The 21,274-nt window shown below is 40.5% G+C and overlaps 2 protein-coding genes across 4 annotated transcripts in view; both read right to left on the reverse strand.

Moving 5' to 3' along the window:
* The window catches only part of LOC133951755 (clathrin heavy chain 1), a 34,479-nt gene extending 20,756 nt beyond the window's left edge, over positions 1-13,723 (reverse strand). The window contains exons 1-10 of one of the 2 annotated variants that reach the window (XM_062385881.1): positions 13,388-13,723; positions 11,687-11,894; positions 7,829-8,097; positions 7,392-7,553; positions 7,139-7,252; positions 6,585-6,758; positions 1,594-1,791; positions 919-1,119; positions 247-399; positions 6-128 (exon numbers count right to left, since the gene is read on the reverse strand). In XM_062385881.1, coding sequence (XP_062241865.1) covers positions 6-128; positions 247-399; positions 919-1,119; positions 1,594-1,791; positions 6,585-6,758; positions 7,139-7,252; positions 7,392-7,553; positions 7,829-8,097; positions 11,687-11,894; positions 13,388-13,429 — 1,644 coding nt within the window. In that variant the 5' untranslated portion in view covers positions 13,430-13,723. The remainder of the gene's footprint in view (positions 1-5; positions 129-246; positions 400-918; positions 1,120-1,593; positions 1,792-6,584; positions 6,759-7,138; positions 7,253-7,391; positions 7,554-7,828; positions 8,098-11,686; positions 11,895-13,387) is intronic. The other variant, XM_062385882.1, reaches the window with a different exon arrangement.
* A 1,502-nt stretch (positions 13,724-15,225) lies between these two features.
* Positions 15,226-21,274, reverse strand: part of vaspb (vasodilator stimulated phosphoprotein b) — a 31,883-nt gene continuing 25,834 nt past the window's right edge. Inside the window, exons 8-14 of one of the 2 annotated variants that reach the window (XM_062385738.1) lie at positions 19,533-19,584; positions 19,354-19,381; positions 19,207-19,246; positions 18,928-18,984; positions 17,609-17,678; positions 16,731-16,788; positions 15,226-16,644 (exon numbers count right to left, since the gene is read on the reverse strand). In XM_062385738.1, the coding sequence (XP_062241722.1) occupies positions 16,610-16,644; positions 16,731-16,788; positions 17,609-17,678; positions 18,928-18,984; positions 19,207-19,246; positions 19,354-19,381; positions 19,533-19,584 (340 nt within the window). In that variant the 3' untranslated portion in view covers positions 15,226-16,609. The remainder of the gene's footprint in view (positions 16,645-16,730; positions 16,789-17,608; positions 17,679-18,927; positions 18,985-19,206; positions 19,247-19,353; positions 19,382-19,532; positions 19,585-21,274) is intronic. The other variant, XM_062385739.1, reaches the window with a different exon arrangement.

Genomic DNA, 21,274 nt, shown 5'->3' on the forward strand with positions numbered 1-21,274 from the left:
TTTACCTGTGTAATGTCAGCAAGTGGCTCTTCATCCTGAACCAGCATCTGGGAGAACTGAAGTCCCTGCTCTGGACTGATCCGCATTACGTTCCTCAGCAGGAAGATCCAGTCTGGAGTGTAGCCCACCTACAAGGACAACAGATCTTTAATCCCAATAGCCCAATCTCTGAATTACACCTTGGCTACCATACAACACAAACAAATGTACAGACAAAAGTGGAACAAGGGTTAAATTACAAATTACCTTTTTCGCGTATAGGACAATCTTCTGGAACTGACCAGTTTCAGCAAAGCATTGAATGACCTTATTTGGGACATTGGCTCTGAGGTAGACACTGAGGGCAAGAGTTGGATCGACAGACTTCACCAAGTCTCCGAGCTCCTCAGAGCATTCGAGCTGTAAACACAAAGAGCATTATTGAAAACCAGATACAGGACAAAGCAACTGACAAAACAGGTGGATAAAATGGACACTTGAACCTTTGTGAGCAAACTAAATTATAAACCTAGCATGTAGGTGTAATCTTCAAGCTTTGACACTGAACAGTGTTTGAAATAGCAGGAATTCCTGATAAAGCACCACATGATTGCAGTTCAACTATTTACTAAAATACCTCATAACCAACATATAATTCTCAAATGTAAAAAAAAACAACAGATTTAATTGTAGCCTGGAATTTGCTTCACTTTCATGCCACTTAAAAGTTAAAACACTTGGCAATAGTTATTCCTTCGCAAATGAAGGATCTCTTGCTTTGGAAAGCAATTCTTAAAGTTGAGGCTATTTGATCTCGCTAAGTGCAACACTCTGGTATGCTCAAAAGAACAGATATTTCCACGTCATGTTTCTTGAAAATATACTTCCTCTGAAGATAACAAAGTTCATCCATTATAATAACCAACACTGGACACACACCTTGTCCTCTTTCAGCCATTTCTCTAGTAGCTGCTTGCGGCCCTGCTGGAGGACAGGTCGGCACAGCTCCAGAGACTCAAACTTATTAAGCTGGCCTTGGTCCAACAGGATGCCAAAGTACTGGAGCAGAGGAGATGTCTGGCCTGGTTGCGCTGGAACACTCTGGAAACGACGGATAGTGTCTGGGGTTCGCAGGATGCCCTGGAAAAAAAGGGTATACAAAGTATCTATGTGAGTGACAGTGGGGAGATTGGAGTTGAGAATAGTCACCTTTGAGCCTGCATAGAAGAAAGGATAGACAGTAACATTGGGTGACTATTAGTGGCTGTAGTGAACAATACAATTGTTATGAATTACTATTGAAACTTCTCAAACCAAGAAAAAATTTACACTGAAAGAATACATCCAGCAGTTAATGCGTCTTATTGATTTTAAACTACTGTGTCATGCAACACAAAAAGTTACGTCTATTTATATAGCACCTTTTAGACACAATGTACACAGGTTTACCAATGCATGGAAAAATATTACATATAAAACATAAAATTACATTAAAAAGGAAAAAAAAATATTTTTGTTGTTATACGAAATCTGCATAGTCTAAACAGTCTGAGCTTGAAATAGTTGAACTGTAAGTAATTTAACTCTGAGCAGTGTTACTAGTACTGGCACTACCTTGGGCGCATTGGCTGCCACCTTGGCAGCTTCTGAGTAATTCCCAGCTGCAAAGAGGGTGTTGAACTTGCGGGCGAACAGCTCCTCAGCACCGGCAAGGTTGTTGCGGACAGCCATGCGAAGAGCCAGGTCTGGGTTCTGGAGCACATTGGTAATGTAGGGAATGATGTTTTCCTCCTCCACGCACACCGACAACACCTGGAAAAACATATATGCAAGCTTAACTACAATAGTAATCAGCCGGCATACCACCCCAAAGGCCATAAACACTCAATACAATTAAGCTGCACCAAATTTCATCACAGATGTCAGTCACCTAAAGGCAGCCTATTTGATCCATGAATTATTCCCTGGGTATTGGTGTGGAAAATTCTGATCTGACCCATACCACATCATCCCACCACGTTTCTTGGTAATCTGTCCAATAGTTTTTGGGGAATCTTACAAACAAGCTAACCGACAAACCAACTAACGCACAGGGGTGAAAACATACTCCTTGATGGAGCTAATTAACTGTGATTTCCAATTGCTAATGAATGGGAATTATTCCTGCTGGTTAAGGCATAGTTACTAGGGATGAGCGAGTTTGCGAGTAGGGAATGAAACTTCCTGTTCCATTCCCTACATCACAATAAACCAAAATCACAACTACGACTCTATGATTAATGTGACAAGTGTGTTAAGCCAGCGGCGTTGTCCGGCTGACGGTGGCTGGTTAGAGCACTTACGGCATGTGTGTACGGTCACATACTGTTATAACGAACTTTCATAACGAGGCTAGCGGGCTAACCACCATGCTAACTGCGGTAGGAACAGCGCAAAAACCCGCTGACTTTAATCCCACGGCTCATGACACTGTTTCTCAAACACCGTCAGGTTAGAAGCAAACACTTTAGATCGATACTAACTAAAGGTAGTAGTTAGTATCGGGTGTCCCTGCTGACTGTGTGTGGAAGCTGGGGGGAAGCTAGCTGCCTCCGTGTAGCTTCAAGCTGTTGCAGCTGTTGAATTAGAAACGCAGTTTGGAAACAAGACCGGGGAACCGCTGCGTTAAGACACGATAACATAAGCATTATGACCCGCTGGGTGTCACTTTATTCAGCAAAAACTGTCGCGTCATCAACATCCTTTTTCTGTTAGCTGCCATCGTTCACTGTGTGTGAGGAGCCGGGAGGACGTAAATAAACCAGCGTGGACTTCTTCTATATACCTCATGAGGTAGGCTAGTCTAAGCTCGACTTCAGTTGCGCCATCTACTGTTCTGGCGGTGAATTGTTTTCACAACAAAAAGGCTCGTAGAACTATAAAGGCCAAATTATACTCGTGTTGCACGGACGCACGCATGCACGCAAGACACGCAACACGCCCCTTTCGAGCCCTCTGGCGGCTTGCGTGCGTCCGCCAATTTTTGTAACTATACGACAAAACGACGCGAGCCTCACGCAGCCCGCAAGGCTTGTGATTGGTCGGCTTACTACATCCCGTCCGGAGTCTAGTTTCCGGTTTCATGCCCCACAATACGCGGAAATCAAGGAAGATTTAGAAGAACGAATATGGACCAAATAGAACAGCACTTGGCAGAAGAGATCCGAAAGTATGACCACTTGTATAACCTGTCACTGACTGGCCGATTTGTCCGCCAGAAATAAGCTATGAGGAGCCGGAGTGGCGATGTAAATAAACATTCGACGAAGAAGAAGACGTCTCTTCTTTGTGTGTTTTGTTTTCGAAAAAAAAGGTTACTCCGCCTAGTGTTCTGGCGGTGGATTGCGTTGCGACATGCGCAACCCGTTTAGGAAGCATAAACCAAAACGGATCCGTCGATGCAGCTGCGTGGCCTTCCGTGGTTGCAGTCGCAGGACTATAATTAGGCCTTAAATCAAAAAGGGTCCGTCCGCTCCGTCCGTGTGTGTGTGTGGGTGTTGTCGCTCTTTTTGGGATCACTCATAGCCTTTACAGGAGCTTATATCCAGTCAGGAATTTATAGCCTAGGTATTTTTGGGAACTTTGAAAAATGAATCCATACTGTTAGATCCGATGTTGTTCTTTATTGCCATATAAAATACGTTTTCATCGCGTATTTTAGTTAGGGATTTATGCTAATCGCCTGTAAGCATGTGGTCATTAGCATAAATGCAGGGAAAAAACCTAAGGACTTCTTAAAAGATCATGAATAGTTTCTATTATGTATAACTTATATTTATTTTATAATTTTCTCATCACTTTTTGACGCCCAAGACTAAGAAGAAGTGTTTTAAGCAATAACAAGCTTAATCAATTTGCCTAACCCACCACCAAATTCCCCTACAGAAGAGCACTGGAGCTCTTCTTTAAAAAGCCAAGGAGAATTAAATGCTCGCAGGCTGGATGTAGCCTTTGTGGATGAGCAAAAACTACACAGTTCTCCGTCTGTTGTCCTCTTTTGTTGTCTTCTTCTGTTGCCATAAATCGTCAACTTGATCTGCATGTTAGGCAAGTTTGTTCGATAAAAGTACAAATTATTTAATTAAATAAATGTAAAAGGTGACACGTTTGAATTGATTTTGTCATCTGTCTTTATCAGATACACTGATAAGGAAGGGCAGCTGTTTAGCCAGTTCTTGGACCTGATTATATTTGCGTTGTGGCATTTTTTGTTTAAATATTACTATACAAAAATATAAAAATCTGTAAATGAAGACACAAAAGGCAAAGTTACAACACCAATAATCCCATCTACAGTAATACACAGGACTGTTTGAATAGGATTTAAGTGCATATTCTCCTCTCAAAGTGCATCAGATTCATGCATTCCAATGTAAAGGGTACAAAAAATGTTCATGCCCCCGGACCCCCCTAGAGGGCTCGGGGACCACACCACCGCTGCTGAAAAAAATCCTGCGGGAAACACTGTACTGCAGCTTGATATTTTCTCAGAGATTTCCTCAGTCAAGGTCACACAGCAACACCAAAGAGCTACACTGATACACAAAAATGGTGAAACGCCACAGGAAAAGGGAATCACAAACAAATGTCAGCAGAATCCAGAAACACACTGTGTCTCATACTGGTACAGGTTAAGAGAGAATCACTATGTGTTTATATCTGCAAGTACACCTTCTTAGTTATTTTTAATGTGAAACAAATTCAACAATTTGCAATAATGTAGATATGTAAAAAACTGTAAAAATAATTGTTACCACTGATCACATTTCTCTCCCCTTTCAAAAAAATGCTTGCTCATATCCCAAATCAAACATGATAAATAATATTAATGGTGTATGTGTTTAGCCTGACGTTGTCAGACTCACAATTCTAGTCAGAATGTGAGTCTGAGACCGATCCATTGGGCTGTGATTATGGGGCGTGTTTCAACTGACCAGGAAATAAAATTCCTCTTCGCTCAATTGGATAGACCTACAACCAATCAGAGCAACGTAGTTTGTGACGTATGTTAAGCAACGCATTGCGAGTTATTTTAATAACGCCGGGTTCACACCGGATGCTGAAGCGATGCCGAAGAGACCCTTCAGCGCAGCGTCAAGCCTTAATTAACAGCTGGCTCCCATGCACTCCCATGTTAAAACTTTGTGCGGGTCACACCGGAGGCTGAAACGCCGCCCTGCGCCAAGGCTGCCTCGCTCCGTGCAGCGATCGTTTCGGCATTGAGTCTATTTTTGGCGCTTGACTCGAGTGTATCGCACCAGGAAACACACTGAAAAAACGATCTTAAACTATATTGATGAAATATTTTATATGATATAAATGATCAAATATGCATCCCATACTTTGAGGTCCCCTTCTGTTGTCCTGGAGTTTTAATTTGACCAATGACATTATTAGATGTCCCCCTCTGCCCATCCACTACAGCCAAACAAGCAGTGATACAGATAAAAAGAGAGAGAGGGGGGGGACACTACATATTCTCCACATAGGCTTGAGTGGAGAATACGTAATTTACCCTCGACACCCGACATTTAACGGAGCAAACAGCAGAGAAGTTCTTCAACATGGATGACATTTAATTAATAATTGAAGTGGAGAAGTGCAGGGAGTTGTATGATCCTCGGAACATGTTGTATAAAGACAACACCAAGAAAGACAAATGTTGGGACGCTGTTGCTTAATTTTGGAGCAACAATTAAGTATATGCTTTTAATCTACTGCATCAACGGGTGATATTATTAGCGCTGCCCGGCGGTTCAGCGTCGCTTCAGTGTCCGGTGTGAACAGCCAAGCGCCGGCGCGATAGGGATTAGCGCGGTGCTTTGGCGTCGCCTCCACGTTCTCTGTTCCTCTTTCAAAATGAATGTGCTGTCTTCTAAAACAGACTCAATGGCAGCATCTACACATCTCAGCTCTCCAGCGGCAGGCATGTTTGTTGAAAACAAATTCAACCCAAGGGCACTTTGATGACGTGGTTGATTACGTTACCGTTGATCATCTGTCTATGATCGTATAAAGCCGTGACAATCTGATTGGTCCGGATGATTTCGAACCGGGCATAATTTCTCCCCAACGGAGCGACTCCAGACCGAACTTCCCGACCTCAAATGTAGTGGGCGGGGCTAACTTCGTCTGGCATCTAGGCTAGTATGTGTTAGCTGTTAACATGCCGACCCAATGGTGAAATTGGGATTATTGGCTTTTATTAAGAGAGTGATTTAATTATTTCACTCAACACAGCAGAGATCCTACAAACGTCTGCCAGCTCAACACCAGATTCTTCATTGTTTTCATATTCATATTTAAATTCATGTTTAATCTGAGAGCCCTGCTTAAAATGTAGATGTTGATAAATGATTACGGACAGTTACTAATGCTTATACTCACTAAGATGCTCACAATATGGTCTTTGATTCAGTAAGATCTTTACGTTCAAACACTTTCTACTGGTGTGACTTTAAAAGTACCCCTTTATGTTGTACACATCTGTTACTGGTGAAATCCCACTGGGGAAAGTACTGGGGAGGTAAATCGATGGGAGGGCCAGAATGTGTACTTCAAAATACCTGTCCTTTTCTGTTGACTCCTATGATACCAGCAGTGGGCTCATGGGGGGCAGTGACAAAGATGGTCTCCCCACTGATCCTGTTCATGTAGATGCAAGTACCAGTCTCCAGGTCGTACAGGTGGATATAGCCATATTTGGTGATGAGAAAGACAACATCTTGCTTTGAGCTGATCTAGATGTACAAGAAGAGAATGGTCAGAACAGATTGACAAAAAGACAGATCAAGACACTGAAGCTAAATAAGCTTAATTATTTGTCCTTTCCCACACTAACTGATTTCAGTTTAGACATCAGACTGAGGTGCATTTGTTGGACTAAATGGTGCCATTTCAGCATTTCAAAAAGTGTAAATATTACCTCTTTTTTTAAACAGCACTTCAATAAATCCCTCAATACAGCTCCAAGGAAAGACGATTGCAATCTTCATTAAAAATGTATCATCACGCTGTGATGACATATGAACCCACGGAGGGTGATGTTTTCAACTAGAGAGAATCTTGTACAACAAAAACAAACAGGCTCCACATGTGTCCTCGTAAGTGGTTTTTGTACCTGCATGGCAACGGGGAAGTCATTCTGAGCTTCTGGTGGAAAGAAAACATCGACAGCTTTCTTTGGGAATGGCTGGTTCCCAGTTGGTGGAGTCCCCACTTCAATGATATGCAGCTAGTAAGAAAAAGACAAAATGAGACAAAGTGTGTCACAATCTTCCCTTGAAAGGTTTTTAACTGCATTCAATTTGATTTGGATTATGCATTCTCTAAAATCATTTCTATCCATTATTGATATCCAGTGCTAATCTTACTTTTCCTCCTGCCTGTCCTCGCACAGCAAAGCAGAACAGAGTTGACTCTTCAGTGTTGCCCTCCATCTTGAACTGTGCAAAGCCAGCGGCATGGCCCTCAATGGGCTGAGACACCTTCCTGTCCACTGAGTATAGCTGCATGGCTCCGACTACACGATTTTGCTGAGGAGAGAAAGCCCACAAGTTAACCCCAAAAGCCAAAGATCCATTTAATACCTCTTCATCTAGTAGAACAACTGAGTGTATGATTAAAACTGCTGTTTCATTACATAAACATGCATCCATTCCATATAATTTTCCATCCAACACAATGAAGATTTCTAACTACACTTTATTGTAGGTAAAAGCACAAGTGCTTTATCACAAATGAATATCCCACCATAGATCTCTGATAAAGTAAGATCGTCTGGTGCTTTGCTGAACCCCACTTTATTTACCTGCGCTGAAATGCCAATGAGCAACAGCCACTTCTGTTTTGCGTCGGTGCGATAGTTGATGATCTGGCAGCCAGCCAGGCTAGAGTGACGGTCAAAGACTTTGATTGGCTGAGAGTCCCCCTCCATGCTCCAATGGTAGACTGCATTGTCTGTGACCAGGGCTACAGTGTTGAGGGATATCCATTTCCAGAAGGTCACGTCATCTGTCATAGTGTGAGCCTTCATCTTGCTCTTCATCTCAATGTTGAAGATCTGCAGGGTCTTGGCCGCTGAAAATATTGAGAGACCAGGGTTACCGCACAGTGATGAAGGTGAAAGCCGGGAAGACCTAAATTATTTTGACAACAGTACATAAAAAAATAATAATTATGAACATCAGCCTAGGGACTAAAGCTACCACACACAACCCACAGCAGACTTTGGAACATTTGTGCACACCAAATATCAATTATTGGAGAGCGGTTGGTAGTCAGGGATTGGTTTGAGTAACACCAAAGGACCATACATAAAGCCAGTACAAGTGTAGAAACAAGAGGCAAGACTAACAAAAGGGCAACCACTCATGCGGTAGATCTGCATTCAGTTAGACCTGACTGATTATGAAAAGTTCTTAAGATTTGAAATCACCAATCTATAAACGGATTTTTGATTTGAGAAATTCAAGACACATTACACTGTTCAAACTGACTAAAGGTGCAGCCCCTTCTTATATTTTAATGAGGCCAGGCCACCGTGTTTGGTGTTGCTCAACTTTATCTGCAATGCAACATCATAAAGTAAGGTAAATATGTTTATGTGCAGAGTTCAGGTAGATTCATTTGCAATGTGAACCGAATTTTGCTAATTTTGACCTTTCAATCAGCACATTGGATGCTACAAATTTTCACAGACTATGTTAACATGGACACCAATATTACAACTATTGACCTTATTCTGCATCAAACATTATTGTGATTATGGTGTTTACATGACTTGTAATCAGACATTAAATTCATAATTTGTATTACATGTTACAGAGCATAACATATCACCATTGCAATGTTTGCACTTATCCAAGCACTTGATAATAACCATATCCCTTAAAACGCAATGCCTAACTATAGTTTCTCCCCCATAATTCACATTTAAATCAATTAATGCTTATTCTGAGTATGAACTAATTCTGAAAAATTCTGGGGCTGTGGCAGTGGCTCATTCAGACTATTAGCTTAATCAGTATAACATTGGAATATTGGTGTCCATTTTAAGAAAGTAACTGTATAGATTTTCTAGTTAGAAAATGTGGTCACAGGAATATACAATTCTGTGCAGATCTAGCACTCAAACTGTTCTTCACGGATGAAATTGAATTGTCAATTTAAGAACGGTTAAAATCTTTTCAACCGAAACTAAATCAATTAGGAATCAATGTCAGCAGAAAAACATGGTGCCCATTGCGAGTCAGAATGAGGCCTCATGGACTGTATCCAGCCCTCTACCCACACCACCTACAAGAGAAATGAAACTCCAAGCAAGCTGTTACAGCTCTTAAGGGATTCCCATTGAAATTTAATCCTAAAATGAGGGATGTGGGAATTTAGGTTAGGTCTGAATGCAGATAAGCAAAAGAGGACCACAAAGCACACAAACAGATGTGACGATGGGAAGGATGCTGGATGGACGAACAATCACACCCATTGGAAAACCACTCCACTTCAATCGGGCCCAAACAAGCCTAAACCAAACTTAACCCTAGAATTAACTGTGATTTATAATTAACACAGCATATGAATGACAATGACTCACATCTAAATTGAGGTATAGTGACATTTCTGAACAAATGCTTTACAAACACTGTGTAGAGTACACTGAGCATTACACAGTCTACCTTAACTGAAAAGTGAAAAGAAGTCAAGTACAAATCAGTAATTAGTCTAGAGAAAACGTGACAGAGGATCCCTTCAAATCAATAAACATTGATTTATTTAAGGTATAAAACCAATGTCACAGGTTAATCCTTGCCAATCATCATTCTAAATTGACACTGCTACTGTATTTGCATAGGCATTGTGCTAGATCACAGAATTAATTCATAAAATAAGAACCAAGTTACGTTTTAGATTAATTTTTCTCTATTAAGGAAAGGTGGAGTAAAAGTGCTGGTTGAAAGGCAAGACAAACTATAAAACATAAGTCAACCTTTATTGATGATCTGTGTTTAATTTTCATGCATTTTTTTATTATTATTAGTAACTGTGTCATTATTATAGTTTTTTGGTGTATTCAAACTGATCAGTATAAATGCACTGGTCTAGATCTGGTCTCCGTGATATCTTTAATAGGTACCAGCGGGGTGCCAAACTGGGCAATTGCTAAATGCTAAATGTGACAATTTCAAATTTGGCATAATAGGTATGCATGTCCTAACTTATATCAAAAGCTCTGGCCTTTCTGTTTACTGCCTGCCTAAGGCTGGATTAGAACATATTTAAAAATAGTAGTGATGGAAAAACAGAACCAATATCCATCCAAGCACTTTCTACGCAGATCAATCTGCAGGTATCATGTTCAAATCAGTATGATAGCACTGGCCTCCGCTGGCCGATGTTAAATATTATAATATTTGATCAAATAAATAAATTGATTAAAAAGTTATTTTCATAAAAACATGTCCATAGGACAGTAAGACAATATAGTATTGCATTATTTTAATTCAAGACTGGCTTGAATGCCAACGCTTGCTTGATTTTCCCAATTGAATAACTTACCATATTGTTTTTTTCCAGCATGATTCTACTACATACTGGCCATTTTATAAGGCACATAACCTTTAGTAAAATGTATGAATACTGACCTAATGTTTTAATTAATCTAGAGTTTATTTTGTTCTGGCAAAGATATTGTTATATGGGTGCCTTCAGGCTGTTACTGACAATGGTTGAATGTTGCCAAATTTAGTTTTTTATGAAAATGGAATCAGTACATCTTCATGTGCTTTTCACATTACCTAGGTTTGTTTTGAGGCTTCATTTGAGTCAATTTGTTCCATTACTTGAATGAGGACACCACTTCTGTGTCTTCATTAAACTATACTGCCGCCCTAGGAATATTATGTAAAGATCTGTTTATAATGCGAATTAGACAAAACGCCCTGTGGGCAGGATGTTCATCGTAAAAATAATATCTATCTGAAAGATGTAAGACTTTATATTCCAATATCCATACGGTAATGAAGTTAATGTGAAACACATTTTAGGAAACAGTCAGCTGTATTATAACATATGTACATTGTAGCAAATGGAACAAACACCCAAACAGAAAAAACCCTAGAACCTGCCCTCTTATTTTTACTATGCCCTGGTTGTGTTATCAATGTAAATCCAAGCATTCATTAAAATTACTTTCAGTACTTTGTAAACATTTCAAGACACACTTTGACAACTCATGATATGTAAAATTGAACTCACCGTCTGCAAACATAAGAAAGCAGTAAGAAATGAAAAAAGAGCAAAAACAAGCAAAATAGACAAAGCATTCATGACAGCATGACAATTTACTTGCACTGGTATTACGTCTAGTTGTCCTGGGAAAATATTGTCTGGAACATTGAAATGTTTTGGTATTACTAACAAGTTATTTATGACAAACAGAAATGAGGTGATCTACATATGAACACCAAAACGAAAAGCAGACTGTGACAGCTACATAACCGACTGACAACACAAATAATATATACACAAACTGTCAAAGATATTAGAAGAGCACAACAGCAACGTATGTGTAGGTGCTTTAACAAAGAACTAGCACTGAATCTACCTAGGTGGCGCATCAAACTACGAGCTATCCAGTGCTAGATATATGCATTTTGCTGGTGCTTACCTTTGAGGGCGATAACTTTGCTAGCAGGGTTCATGATGGCGCTGTCTGCAGAGATGGGCCTGCGGATGGGATTGTTGGGGTCGCCCAGATCTATGATGACGACCTGGGCCTGCTCACCCACTTTCTCCCTGATGCAGATGAACTTGTCAGACTCCATGGTCAGAGTGCTGAATCCAATGTTGGCTGGGTTGATGCCCAGGTTCTGGAGCTAAAATCAGCATGTACAGTCTGGTTCAGTAGCAGCTCATGGCAGAAATTTTTATTTAAAAAAAATGTCAAGGCAGATACAATGACAGTACAATAAACATGTCAATTGTGATCCCTTTTGTAAAACAGGACAGCCAGGAACATCATTTAAACAACTAGACAATTTAAGAGTTATTATCCATTCAGCCATTCTATATCACACTGAAAAAATGGGTTAAAAATTAATCAAAACCAAGATAATGAAATTATAGTTGCAATGGCAAATTTTTTAAGGAACAAGCAACACAATGATGGTAGCAAACCAGTCGGAGTCAGCGACACATTCTGTCGACTTCTTTTGTCGTTAAATCAAATTAAATTGTATCATAAGTCTGGTGGGCATGAGTTCTTCCATCACTGTGAGTGTGGTCTCTGAGATACAGTGGGTTCCAAAAGTTTCTCACAGCACATTGAGTTCTGTAGATACAACCACTTTATAGTTTCCTGGGTTATAGTTGTACAGCACTATCCTTCAAATGCAACAATATGGCCAGTGCTATGGGATAGTGTAACAAAGACTCTTGGTTTCCAGTTTACGATAATAAAATGAACTGTCCAATACAGCAGTTGAGCAATAAATTCGACATTTACTGTAAAAGGTCATAATGTCAAAATTGCAATCTAAACATTACGTGAGAAGTAATTTAAACTAAGCATATCTTATTCAGTCAGAGCTGAGATGTATCAGCTGAGCTCAGGACTGACTGTCTGTAATCCGGTCCCATGTGTTTTTTTAAATAATGTGATGTGTATGTATGAAGAGATGGAGAGGGCTGGATAATGGTGTCATTTATGACGGAATGGATGGATCACCTGCTCCACCTTGCACAGCTGGATGAGGCGATATATTATCTCAAAGTTGGAAAACACAACCGGATGTATTCAGCTGGTAAAAATGGCCTGTCGTGACACCACATCACAATAACTGGAAATGGCACAGGGACCTGTCAGAAGGCAGCCTTTAGTACCTCACTTGACACCCCATCATCACCACCATGGGATGTTCGGTGTGATAATAAAACCATGGCTGCCTAACAGATCCATATCTTACAAAGCTCAGGCTTAGACAACTCGGCTTCAACAACGTTCATGACACTAGCTGTCACGGTTAGCTAGCTGATGTCGCGGCTATTAGCTGATGTAGCCACGTATGTGTCAAAAGCGTAATAATTTGTCACTGAAGGTCAGCACACATGTTTAATGATAACTGGTTTCTCTCCCAAGTTATCGGTGACAGCCAAAATCGACGAACAACATCCATCACTGAAATGAATGAGAGCTGCTACACTGGAATACTAGCTGCTAGCTAAACGGGGGAGGGGAGGTCATTCATTTGCTGAGGGTATTGACGTTTAGCTTAGCTAGCATCCTGTCAAACGACGGCTGAGCCGGTAAATGAGAAAATGGATGGATTTTGGGGGGGCTCATTCAGCGGGTTAGGGTTTGCTTACATACCTGCAGGTGCTCCTGGAAGCGGATAGGCAGGATTTGAGCCATGGCGTTTTCGTTGAGCTTCTCCGGAGTCCTGAAAATCTAGCCGTGCGGCTCGCTAGCTAGCCAGTAGCAGCGCGCTAGCTACGACCTCCTCACTGTACGTGTAAGGTCGGAGCCAATCAGTGAAAAATGAAAGAGCACGATTAACAATAGAATATGCGGCGTTGTTGATCGTGTTTTCCGAAAGCTGGGATCAGCAAAGACGTGGAGCGTGTCCCCCCTTCAGAGTGCGCTCCCCGCACCGCATCGATGGATTGCAGTGGCTACGGCTGATCTCCTGTCCAAAATCCGCAATGGCGGCGGAAACGGATCAGAGCTTTTCCCCAACTCTGGGAGGAGAGCGACTCTGGTACTGAACATTAATATGAGATATTCCAAATGATGAGTTAGTTTATTCAAGATGACACATTATATCCTCGTTTTTACTGTTCACAACCCGCAAAATATTCTGCGTGAAACCAACTCAAAATGCGTCAATCTACGTCAATTCCGCACCAAATTAGCAAACTACATTTTTTTCAATAATTTACATATTTCTAAAGCTCAGTCCCACTATTAACCTTTAAGAGAACAGGTGGTACAGTTTGGGACACAGGCAAGCAATTTCAATTTAGTGAAACTATATCATTGAAAGGAGTCATTTAATTTAATCCAAACTAAAATTTAGTTTGAAGCTAGAAATCAGTCATGTTTTTTTTAATTTATTCATCAAATATGGATTACATGTCTGTAGTTAAAGTTGTATTTACTACATTTTACAATGAATTTCAAAAACGGTGGCAGATCTAGGAATGATCTACATCAGGGGCAATAAATGGGCCGCCATTGACACAGATGGGTCAATTATATGACAACATCCATGCACAATTCCTGATCCTGTAAGTTGCACATTTGTCATTCCTTGTGACTGTTAGCTCTAAAGCTTTGAGCAAAGCCACACATTGAATACATTTTTTAATTTGTTCCTTGCTTATCCATATTGTATATCTAAAATTGGCATTCCATTTTTTTCCTCTATTGACATTTCCGAAAATCTTTATAAAGAGTTTTACGGAACCTGGGCGACCAGCTATGGGATGAATCGTGACCATGACACATTTGATTTATGAGCAAAAAAACATACTGAAGATAAGAAAAGGTACAAGGCTGTGGAGATAATTGTTTAAGTGTGAAGAAACTACACATCACATTAGTCATTGCAAAAAGACTATAGGCATGTTAGAAGAGTGAAATCATGGTTGCTTTGAGGTAAACATAATCCAAGGCTGAGCCATCCATTCGACATGATTTTCGCAGTTGTGGTAAATATTTCCATTGTTACAATGTGCTCCACCAATCAGAAAGGTCTCGATTAAACCTGATGATTGTAAGTAGCTTAGAACCTTGCCTTGACATTGTGAATAAAGCATGTTTTTCTTAAAACACACTTGATATCATATGGATTTATGGCTTTTATAGAAGTATATAGGATAGTCTCAATCGCTTAGCTTGGTATAACTAATTAAGTCTTCCTTGGATAGATGTATTATATAATGGCTGATTATCAAAATGTCTGTTCAGATAATGAAATGAATCACGCTGTTCAGCTCTTTTGTTAGTAGATGACCCCTTTTTTTAAAGCCTACTGACAGGACAGCAAAGCTTCATGGGCCTATTAGATTTCCTATGCCCCGCTGACCCCACCCCAAGATCCTCCCCTATTGTGAGGTAATGTGTACAAACAGCATATCATTAGTCCAATCTGAAACATTCAAAGAGGTCTTGCAACAGGACACAAAAAGAAGACTCAAGACATGTAATGCATTTCAAGAAGCAGCTGTATTCGACTATAAACGCATTTCTAATCCAGTGTCTCTAAGCTGTTTTTTTTTTTACATTTCAGTGTAAAAAGCCTAGACTCTAATAGAAAAAAGAAACAGTAAACCCAAAATAACATTTCATTAGAAAACAATCATTGAAAAAGAAGCAAACAAAATCCCCATTCACAAGTCACTTCAATTAAAATAGAAACACCATTTAATTTTTGCTAACATTTCCCTCAAAACAAATATATTTTTCCATATATATATAATATCTATATATATATTTTTATCCTCAAGGCAGTTGGTCAGGGCCAAATTATTTGACCTCATCATGGCCATTGTTTTCATGTTTCAAAGTTAGAAATAGCTAGAATGGAAGGAAATGACTAGTGGGAGCACGGTGTAGAGCCACTACACCGGCCAACAAATAATATGAGAGGTTACAGTCTGTCAAGGCGGTGCAGCAGGCAGACACACTTCCTCTGGAACAAGTGCAATGCAAAGATGACATTTCTCACACATCATAAAACTACAACACACTCCTCTTTCACAGCACTCAGGTTGTCCGTCACAGTCCCTCTACTTGTCTCCTCTTCCTGAAATGTCTTAATCTTGCAGCAGCAAAGGCGGGTGTTGTGCTGTTTCAGTTTAGTCACTGCTCAAAGTCCACTTGTGGAGTGTCTGATCGATCCTTGATTGTTGTTGTTTACTCAGCCTCTAACCACCATCAGAGGCAGAATGCTAGAGGATGACGGAGCTTATTTGACACTGAACAATAATTTGTCAACTGAGAACGAGAGAGAAAAAAAGGTTCCCAGCATGTCAGCGTTTTGTTAATTACAGTACAAATGTGGCTGATAAGTTGTCCCTGAATACTGAAGACTGCTCTATCAGTAAATGGTGCGTCTGATAGCAGAAGGGAGAGGACACAATTAGGAGGAATCTGGACAGAAGAGGGTTATGATGAGTGTACATGATGACGGACAGGAAGAGAAACTGGCTGCAGGTATGTGCTCTAAATTGGTTCAGATGAGTAGGGCACATAAAGGACACAACGGGACGAGATAAATGAGCAGGGAAGAGATGGGATAGATGAGAGGGGATAACTGCTGCAATACTCATGAGCGATCATCAAAAGTGCCTGGAGGGCGACATGAGGAGGTTCCCTGGATTACCATTTACATGAAGTGAATATGCATGTCGGACACATAAGCAAAGCAAGTATGCTCATGTGAGACAGAGATAGAGACAAGAGAAAGTGTGTAGGTGAAAAAGAGAAATCCCTGGGCTACATGGGAGGGCGCAGTGGAGGAGAGGTCCCGACAGGCCTCAGCCCCCTCCATCTGTCAAATCCCTCCGTTACACCTGACACTCAGCAGAACTATGTGCTTCTCTTTTGCAGCTCCTGAACAAAGGCTGTGAAAAAGAAGTGGACACACAAGCATTAGGAGCCTGAAATATTCTACATTGAAGCAATTATATTTTCCGGAGAGTAATCTCACCTCCAATAATTTCCTCCTTGACTTTTTGTAGTTCTTTCCGCACCTCCTCGAGGATCTCCTGCAAAGGAATCAATTGATGAACAAACCGTTAGTCATGATGATTCTGTAGTTTACCCTCAGTGGGTTTTCAAGCATAAATGTAACCAGGTTACTCATAGGAACCAGTTTACACAGGTAATCAGAGAATTCATTCACATGCACTGTAGGAAACTCATGTCAGTACATGCAGATGGTGGGAAATCTGATATCTCCACAACGCCGGCCTTAATTTGGAATCATTGATTTTTTATTACCCTGTGTGCTGTACTAGCCAGAAGAAGGTTGTTGTTTTTGCCATTGCCTGTGTGCATATACATATTCACAGATTTTTGCCAAACTAGGAATATTACTTGTGAGGGTATATCCGGATAATTAACTTTGGGTCAACATAACAAAAACATGGTCCAAGATTCCGATTTTTTAAGATATCTTTGCTAATGATAAAGACAATCTAAAGATCATAAAAGTAAACTCCATCACCAAATAATATAATATAAGTTAGATCATGAAGATGCAAATTAGCAGGCAGAGATGCATATAATGCATCTCTGCCTGCTAATTTGACTAGAGTAACAACCTAAAGCTTGTAGAGATTGAAAACTAATATATGATCATATGTTGGGAAAGACGGTGTCACTATGAACTTAGAGAAGGATGTCATATAGTGTGTTAATGAATTAACTTTGGCAACCAATTCGATAAGAGACACCACCTACTCTGCTTATTTAATTTAACCAGTTATTCATCATCATATGGTATAAATTATAAAGCTTTTTTTTTCATATGCATTTAATGGCACCCATTCGGGTGTAGCTCCTTTGTGGTGGTGACAAACTCACCTGTTTAATTTTTTCTAAATCTGAGTCCTCCATTCCACCTGCATCATTACTGTTGCCTGCAGGCTTCACCCTGTTAGGAGACAACAAAAACAGACAAACGCAGAAAATTACTTCATGTTTCTGTGTTTCAGAAAAAAGCCAAGGATGTCCATGGCACTGCAAAGACAGCCCAACTGTCAATCAAGCTCATCACCATAGCACCAGAGGGTTGAAGGAGCAGTGAAGAGAGAGAGAGATACAGAAACGTAAACATACATTGCAGAGATGCAATGAGCATTGCAGTATCTAAGTTTATTAACCTACCATTCATAAATTAAAGGAGACATATTATGCTCATAATTCAGGTATATATTATTAATTTAGGTTATTACTTGAAAGGGTTTACATGCTCTACTTTTCAGAAAATGCATCACTTTCCTCACACCTTTCATTGTTGCAGCTCCTCTTCTCCGGTTTCTTTAAGAACCCCCTACCACTTTAGCCCACAGCCCCGCTGTGATTGGCCAGCGGACCCACTCTGTTGTGATTGGTCAACTTTTTCCATTGCTTTACCTGGGCTGCGTTGAGCCCTCACAAAACATAGCAAAACGTTTAAGTATACAGAAGAGGAGATGACCCTGTTGTGATCTGATGTGTTGGGATTGGGCAACACCTCTGACACATCCACTGAACGTGTGACAAGTTGCAGCTTGTTGCAGATCGTTTGAATCACAAGACATCACAATGATGCAAAAGTATTAGCCGGACTACTGATGAGGTGTTTCATGACCTTCAGGAGAAATGTTTTCTGTGAGGGAGATGAGCGTCTTTTACTGCAGGATTTGGGCTTTTTAACTTTGCAGAACCTTTACATACAAAAAAACAACACACTAAAAGAAAGGGAAAAACTGAAAAAGCATAATATGTCTCCTTTTATGCCTATGATGTAAATAAAAAAAAAACTCATGCTACTCTGAAAACAAATTTTTTGTACAAACACATATGGTGGTTGAGTTGATCCACCTCTTGACTACTACAGCTACATACACATCCCTCAGCTACCATCTATTGACAGGAAAGGCTAAGCCATCAGAATGACAACCACAAGAGGACAGCACCGAGCCCAGCACTCAAAGGGGGCATGTGAAAATATACAATCCTAGTTCAGTTTTCAGGGAACACAGAAGCTGTACACCTATCAGTCCCTCAGGTGTATGCCATTATCTGATCCATTAAGTGGTGCCATCAATGGTAAAATGTGCTACAACAGCTGCTGTGCTAACCTGAACAGAAAACGCACAGGGAGCTACGGTAACAAGGGAACGGGACAGCATGTATACCTGGAACCATGGGACAATGAGGAAGTGGAGTCCATGATCTTGGTGATGGAGTTATTCCTGTTAGTGAGACACACACTCTCCTCTTAGAATGGAAATGAACAGTCACGCACACAAATGCACACTTTGTCCGCAACCATACATGTTCACAAAGGCAAACACAAACACACTGGTGGAGATCTGCTCCTTGGATGAGTTGAAACATGAGACACTAAACACCCAGTGGTTACAGACTCACTGTTAATGTCAGCACAGAAATACAGAGAGAGAATCCAGGATTACCTGTTCACAGAGGATTTATCCCACGGTCTTCTCAGGGTGTCTGAGAGGGAGGACAGAGAGTTATTAACATTTACAAAGTCTATATGTCAAATGAATATCAAAATGAATGTGGGTGGCATGCAACAGATTAAAATGTTCAGTTCTCACCGCTTTGACCTTGAGGCTCTGAATCATCCTAGAAAGAAAAGATTGAGACCTTCTGTTAAGACTGAGTCATCCTCGAGCTGAGCCTTAGTTTTTACACAATCAATCATCAACAGTGCTTGGTCACATATAGAAACAGAAGATATGTTTGGCGTCTTTTAATACATAATGTGACATCTTACATTATCTTGTGTCTTCACAGCTGGCTTCTCTCCAGTGTCTGTAGCTTTCCTCCTGATGTCATAAAATAATCACTGTCATTTAGAGTTAAACACACAAGGAAATTTGAAGAGTAATTTGTACAAATTATATTATGAAGTTCAACCTAACTAAGTTTAACTTGAACTTTTCTTCTTCTAAAGTGATGGGATATGGCAGCAAGCAATAAATTCTGTCCCGCCAGACCATTTCGATAATCTGATCTGACCATTTTTATTTCATTATATGGGACTGACACCGACATTCACAGAAGTTGCGGGTTCTGAGCTATTAATGAGCTGAATTTTTTTATTTTAAAAGTTGTGAACTGGAGTCTGAAGATTGTGTAAAAATAACACGAGTTATGTAAATAATTTAAAAGTTTATATTTCACAACAGACTATGAAGCGGATAGATCAGGTAGGATGAACACAAGGTTTTTAACTTCACTATACAGCAGTGGCCAAAAGTTTTGAGAATGGGACAAATGGTCATTTTCACCATGTCTGCTGCCTCAGTTTTTGTGATGGCAATTTGCATATACTCCAGAATGTTATGAAGAGTGATCAGATGAATTGCAATTAATTGCAAAGTCCTTCTTTGCCACGAAAATGAACTTAATTCCCCAAAAACCATTTCCACTGCATTTCAGCCCTGCCAAAGAAGGACCATCTGACATCATGTCAGTGATTCTCTTGTTAACACAGGTGAGAGTGTCGACGAGGACAAGTCTGGAGATCACTCTGTCATGCTGATTGAGATAAATTGCAGACTGGAAGCTTTAAAACGAGGGTGGTGCTTGAAATCAATGTTCTTCCTCTGTTAGCCATTGTTACCTGCAAGGAAACGCGTGCAGTCATCATTGCTTTGCACAAAAAGGGCTGCTAATAAAATTGCACCTAAATCTTCCATTTATCTGATCATCAAGAACTTTAAGGTTAAATTGTTGTGAAGAAGGCTTCAGGGCGCCCAAGAAAGTCCAGCAAGCGCCAGGACCGTCTCCTAAAGATGATTCAGCTGCAGGATCGGGGCACCACTAGTGCAGTGGTTGCACAGGAATGGCCGCAGGCAGGCGTGATTGCATCTGCACGCACATTGAGGCGAAGACGTTTGGAGGATGGGCTGGTGTCAAAGAGGGCAGCAAAGAAGCCACTTCTCTCCAGGAAAAACATCAGGGACAGACTGATATTCTAGCAAAGGTAGAGGGATTGGACTGCTGAGGACTGGGGCAAAGTCATTTTCTCTGATGAATCCCCTTACTGATTGTTTAGGGCATCTGGACGAAAGCTTATCCGGAGAAGAAAAGGTGAGCGCTACCATCAGTCCTGTGTCTTGCCAACAGTAAAGCATCCTGAGACCATTCATGTGTGGGGTTGCTTCTCAGCCAAGGGAGTGGGCTCACTAACAATTTTGCCTAAGAACACAGCCATGAATAAAGAATGGTACCAAAAATCCTCCGGGTGCAAGTTCTCCCAACCATCCAAGATGAGTTTGGTGACGAACTATGCCTTTTTCAGCATGATGTAGCACCTTGCCATAAGGCAAAAGTGATAACTAAGTGGCTCGGGGTACAAAACATCGAAATTTTTGGTCCATGCCTAGGAAACTCCCCAGATCTTAATCAAGTTGAGAACTTGTGTTCAATCCTAAAGAGGCGGGTAGACAAACAAAAACCCACAAATTCTGACAAACTCCAAGCATTGATTATTCAAGAATGAGCTAACAT

Source organism: Platichthys flesus, chromosome 4, assembly GCF_949316205.1.
Source record: "Platichthys flesus chromosome 4, fPlaFle2.1, whole genome shotgun sequence".
NCBI lineage: Eukaryota > Metazoa > Chordata > Actinopteri > Pleuronectiformes > Pleuronectidae > Platichthys > Platichthys flesus.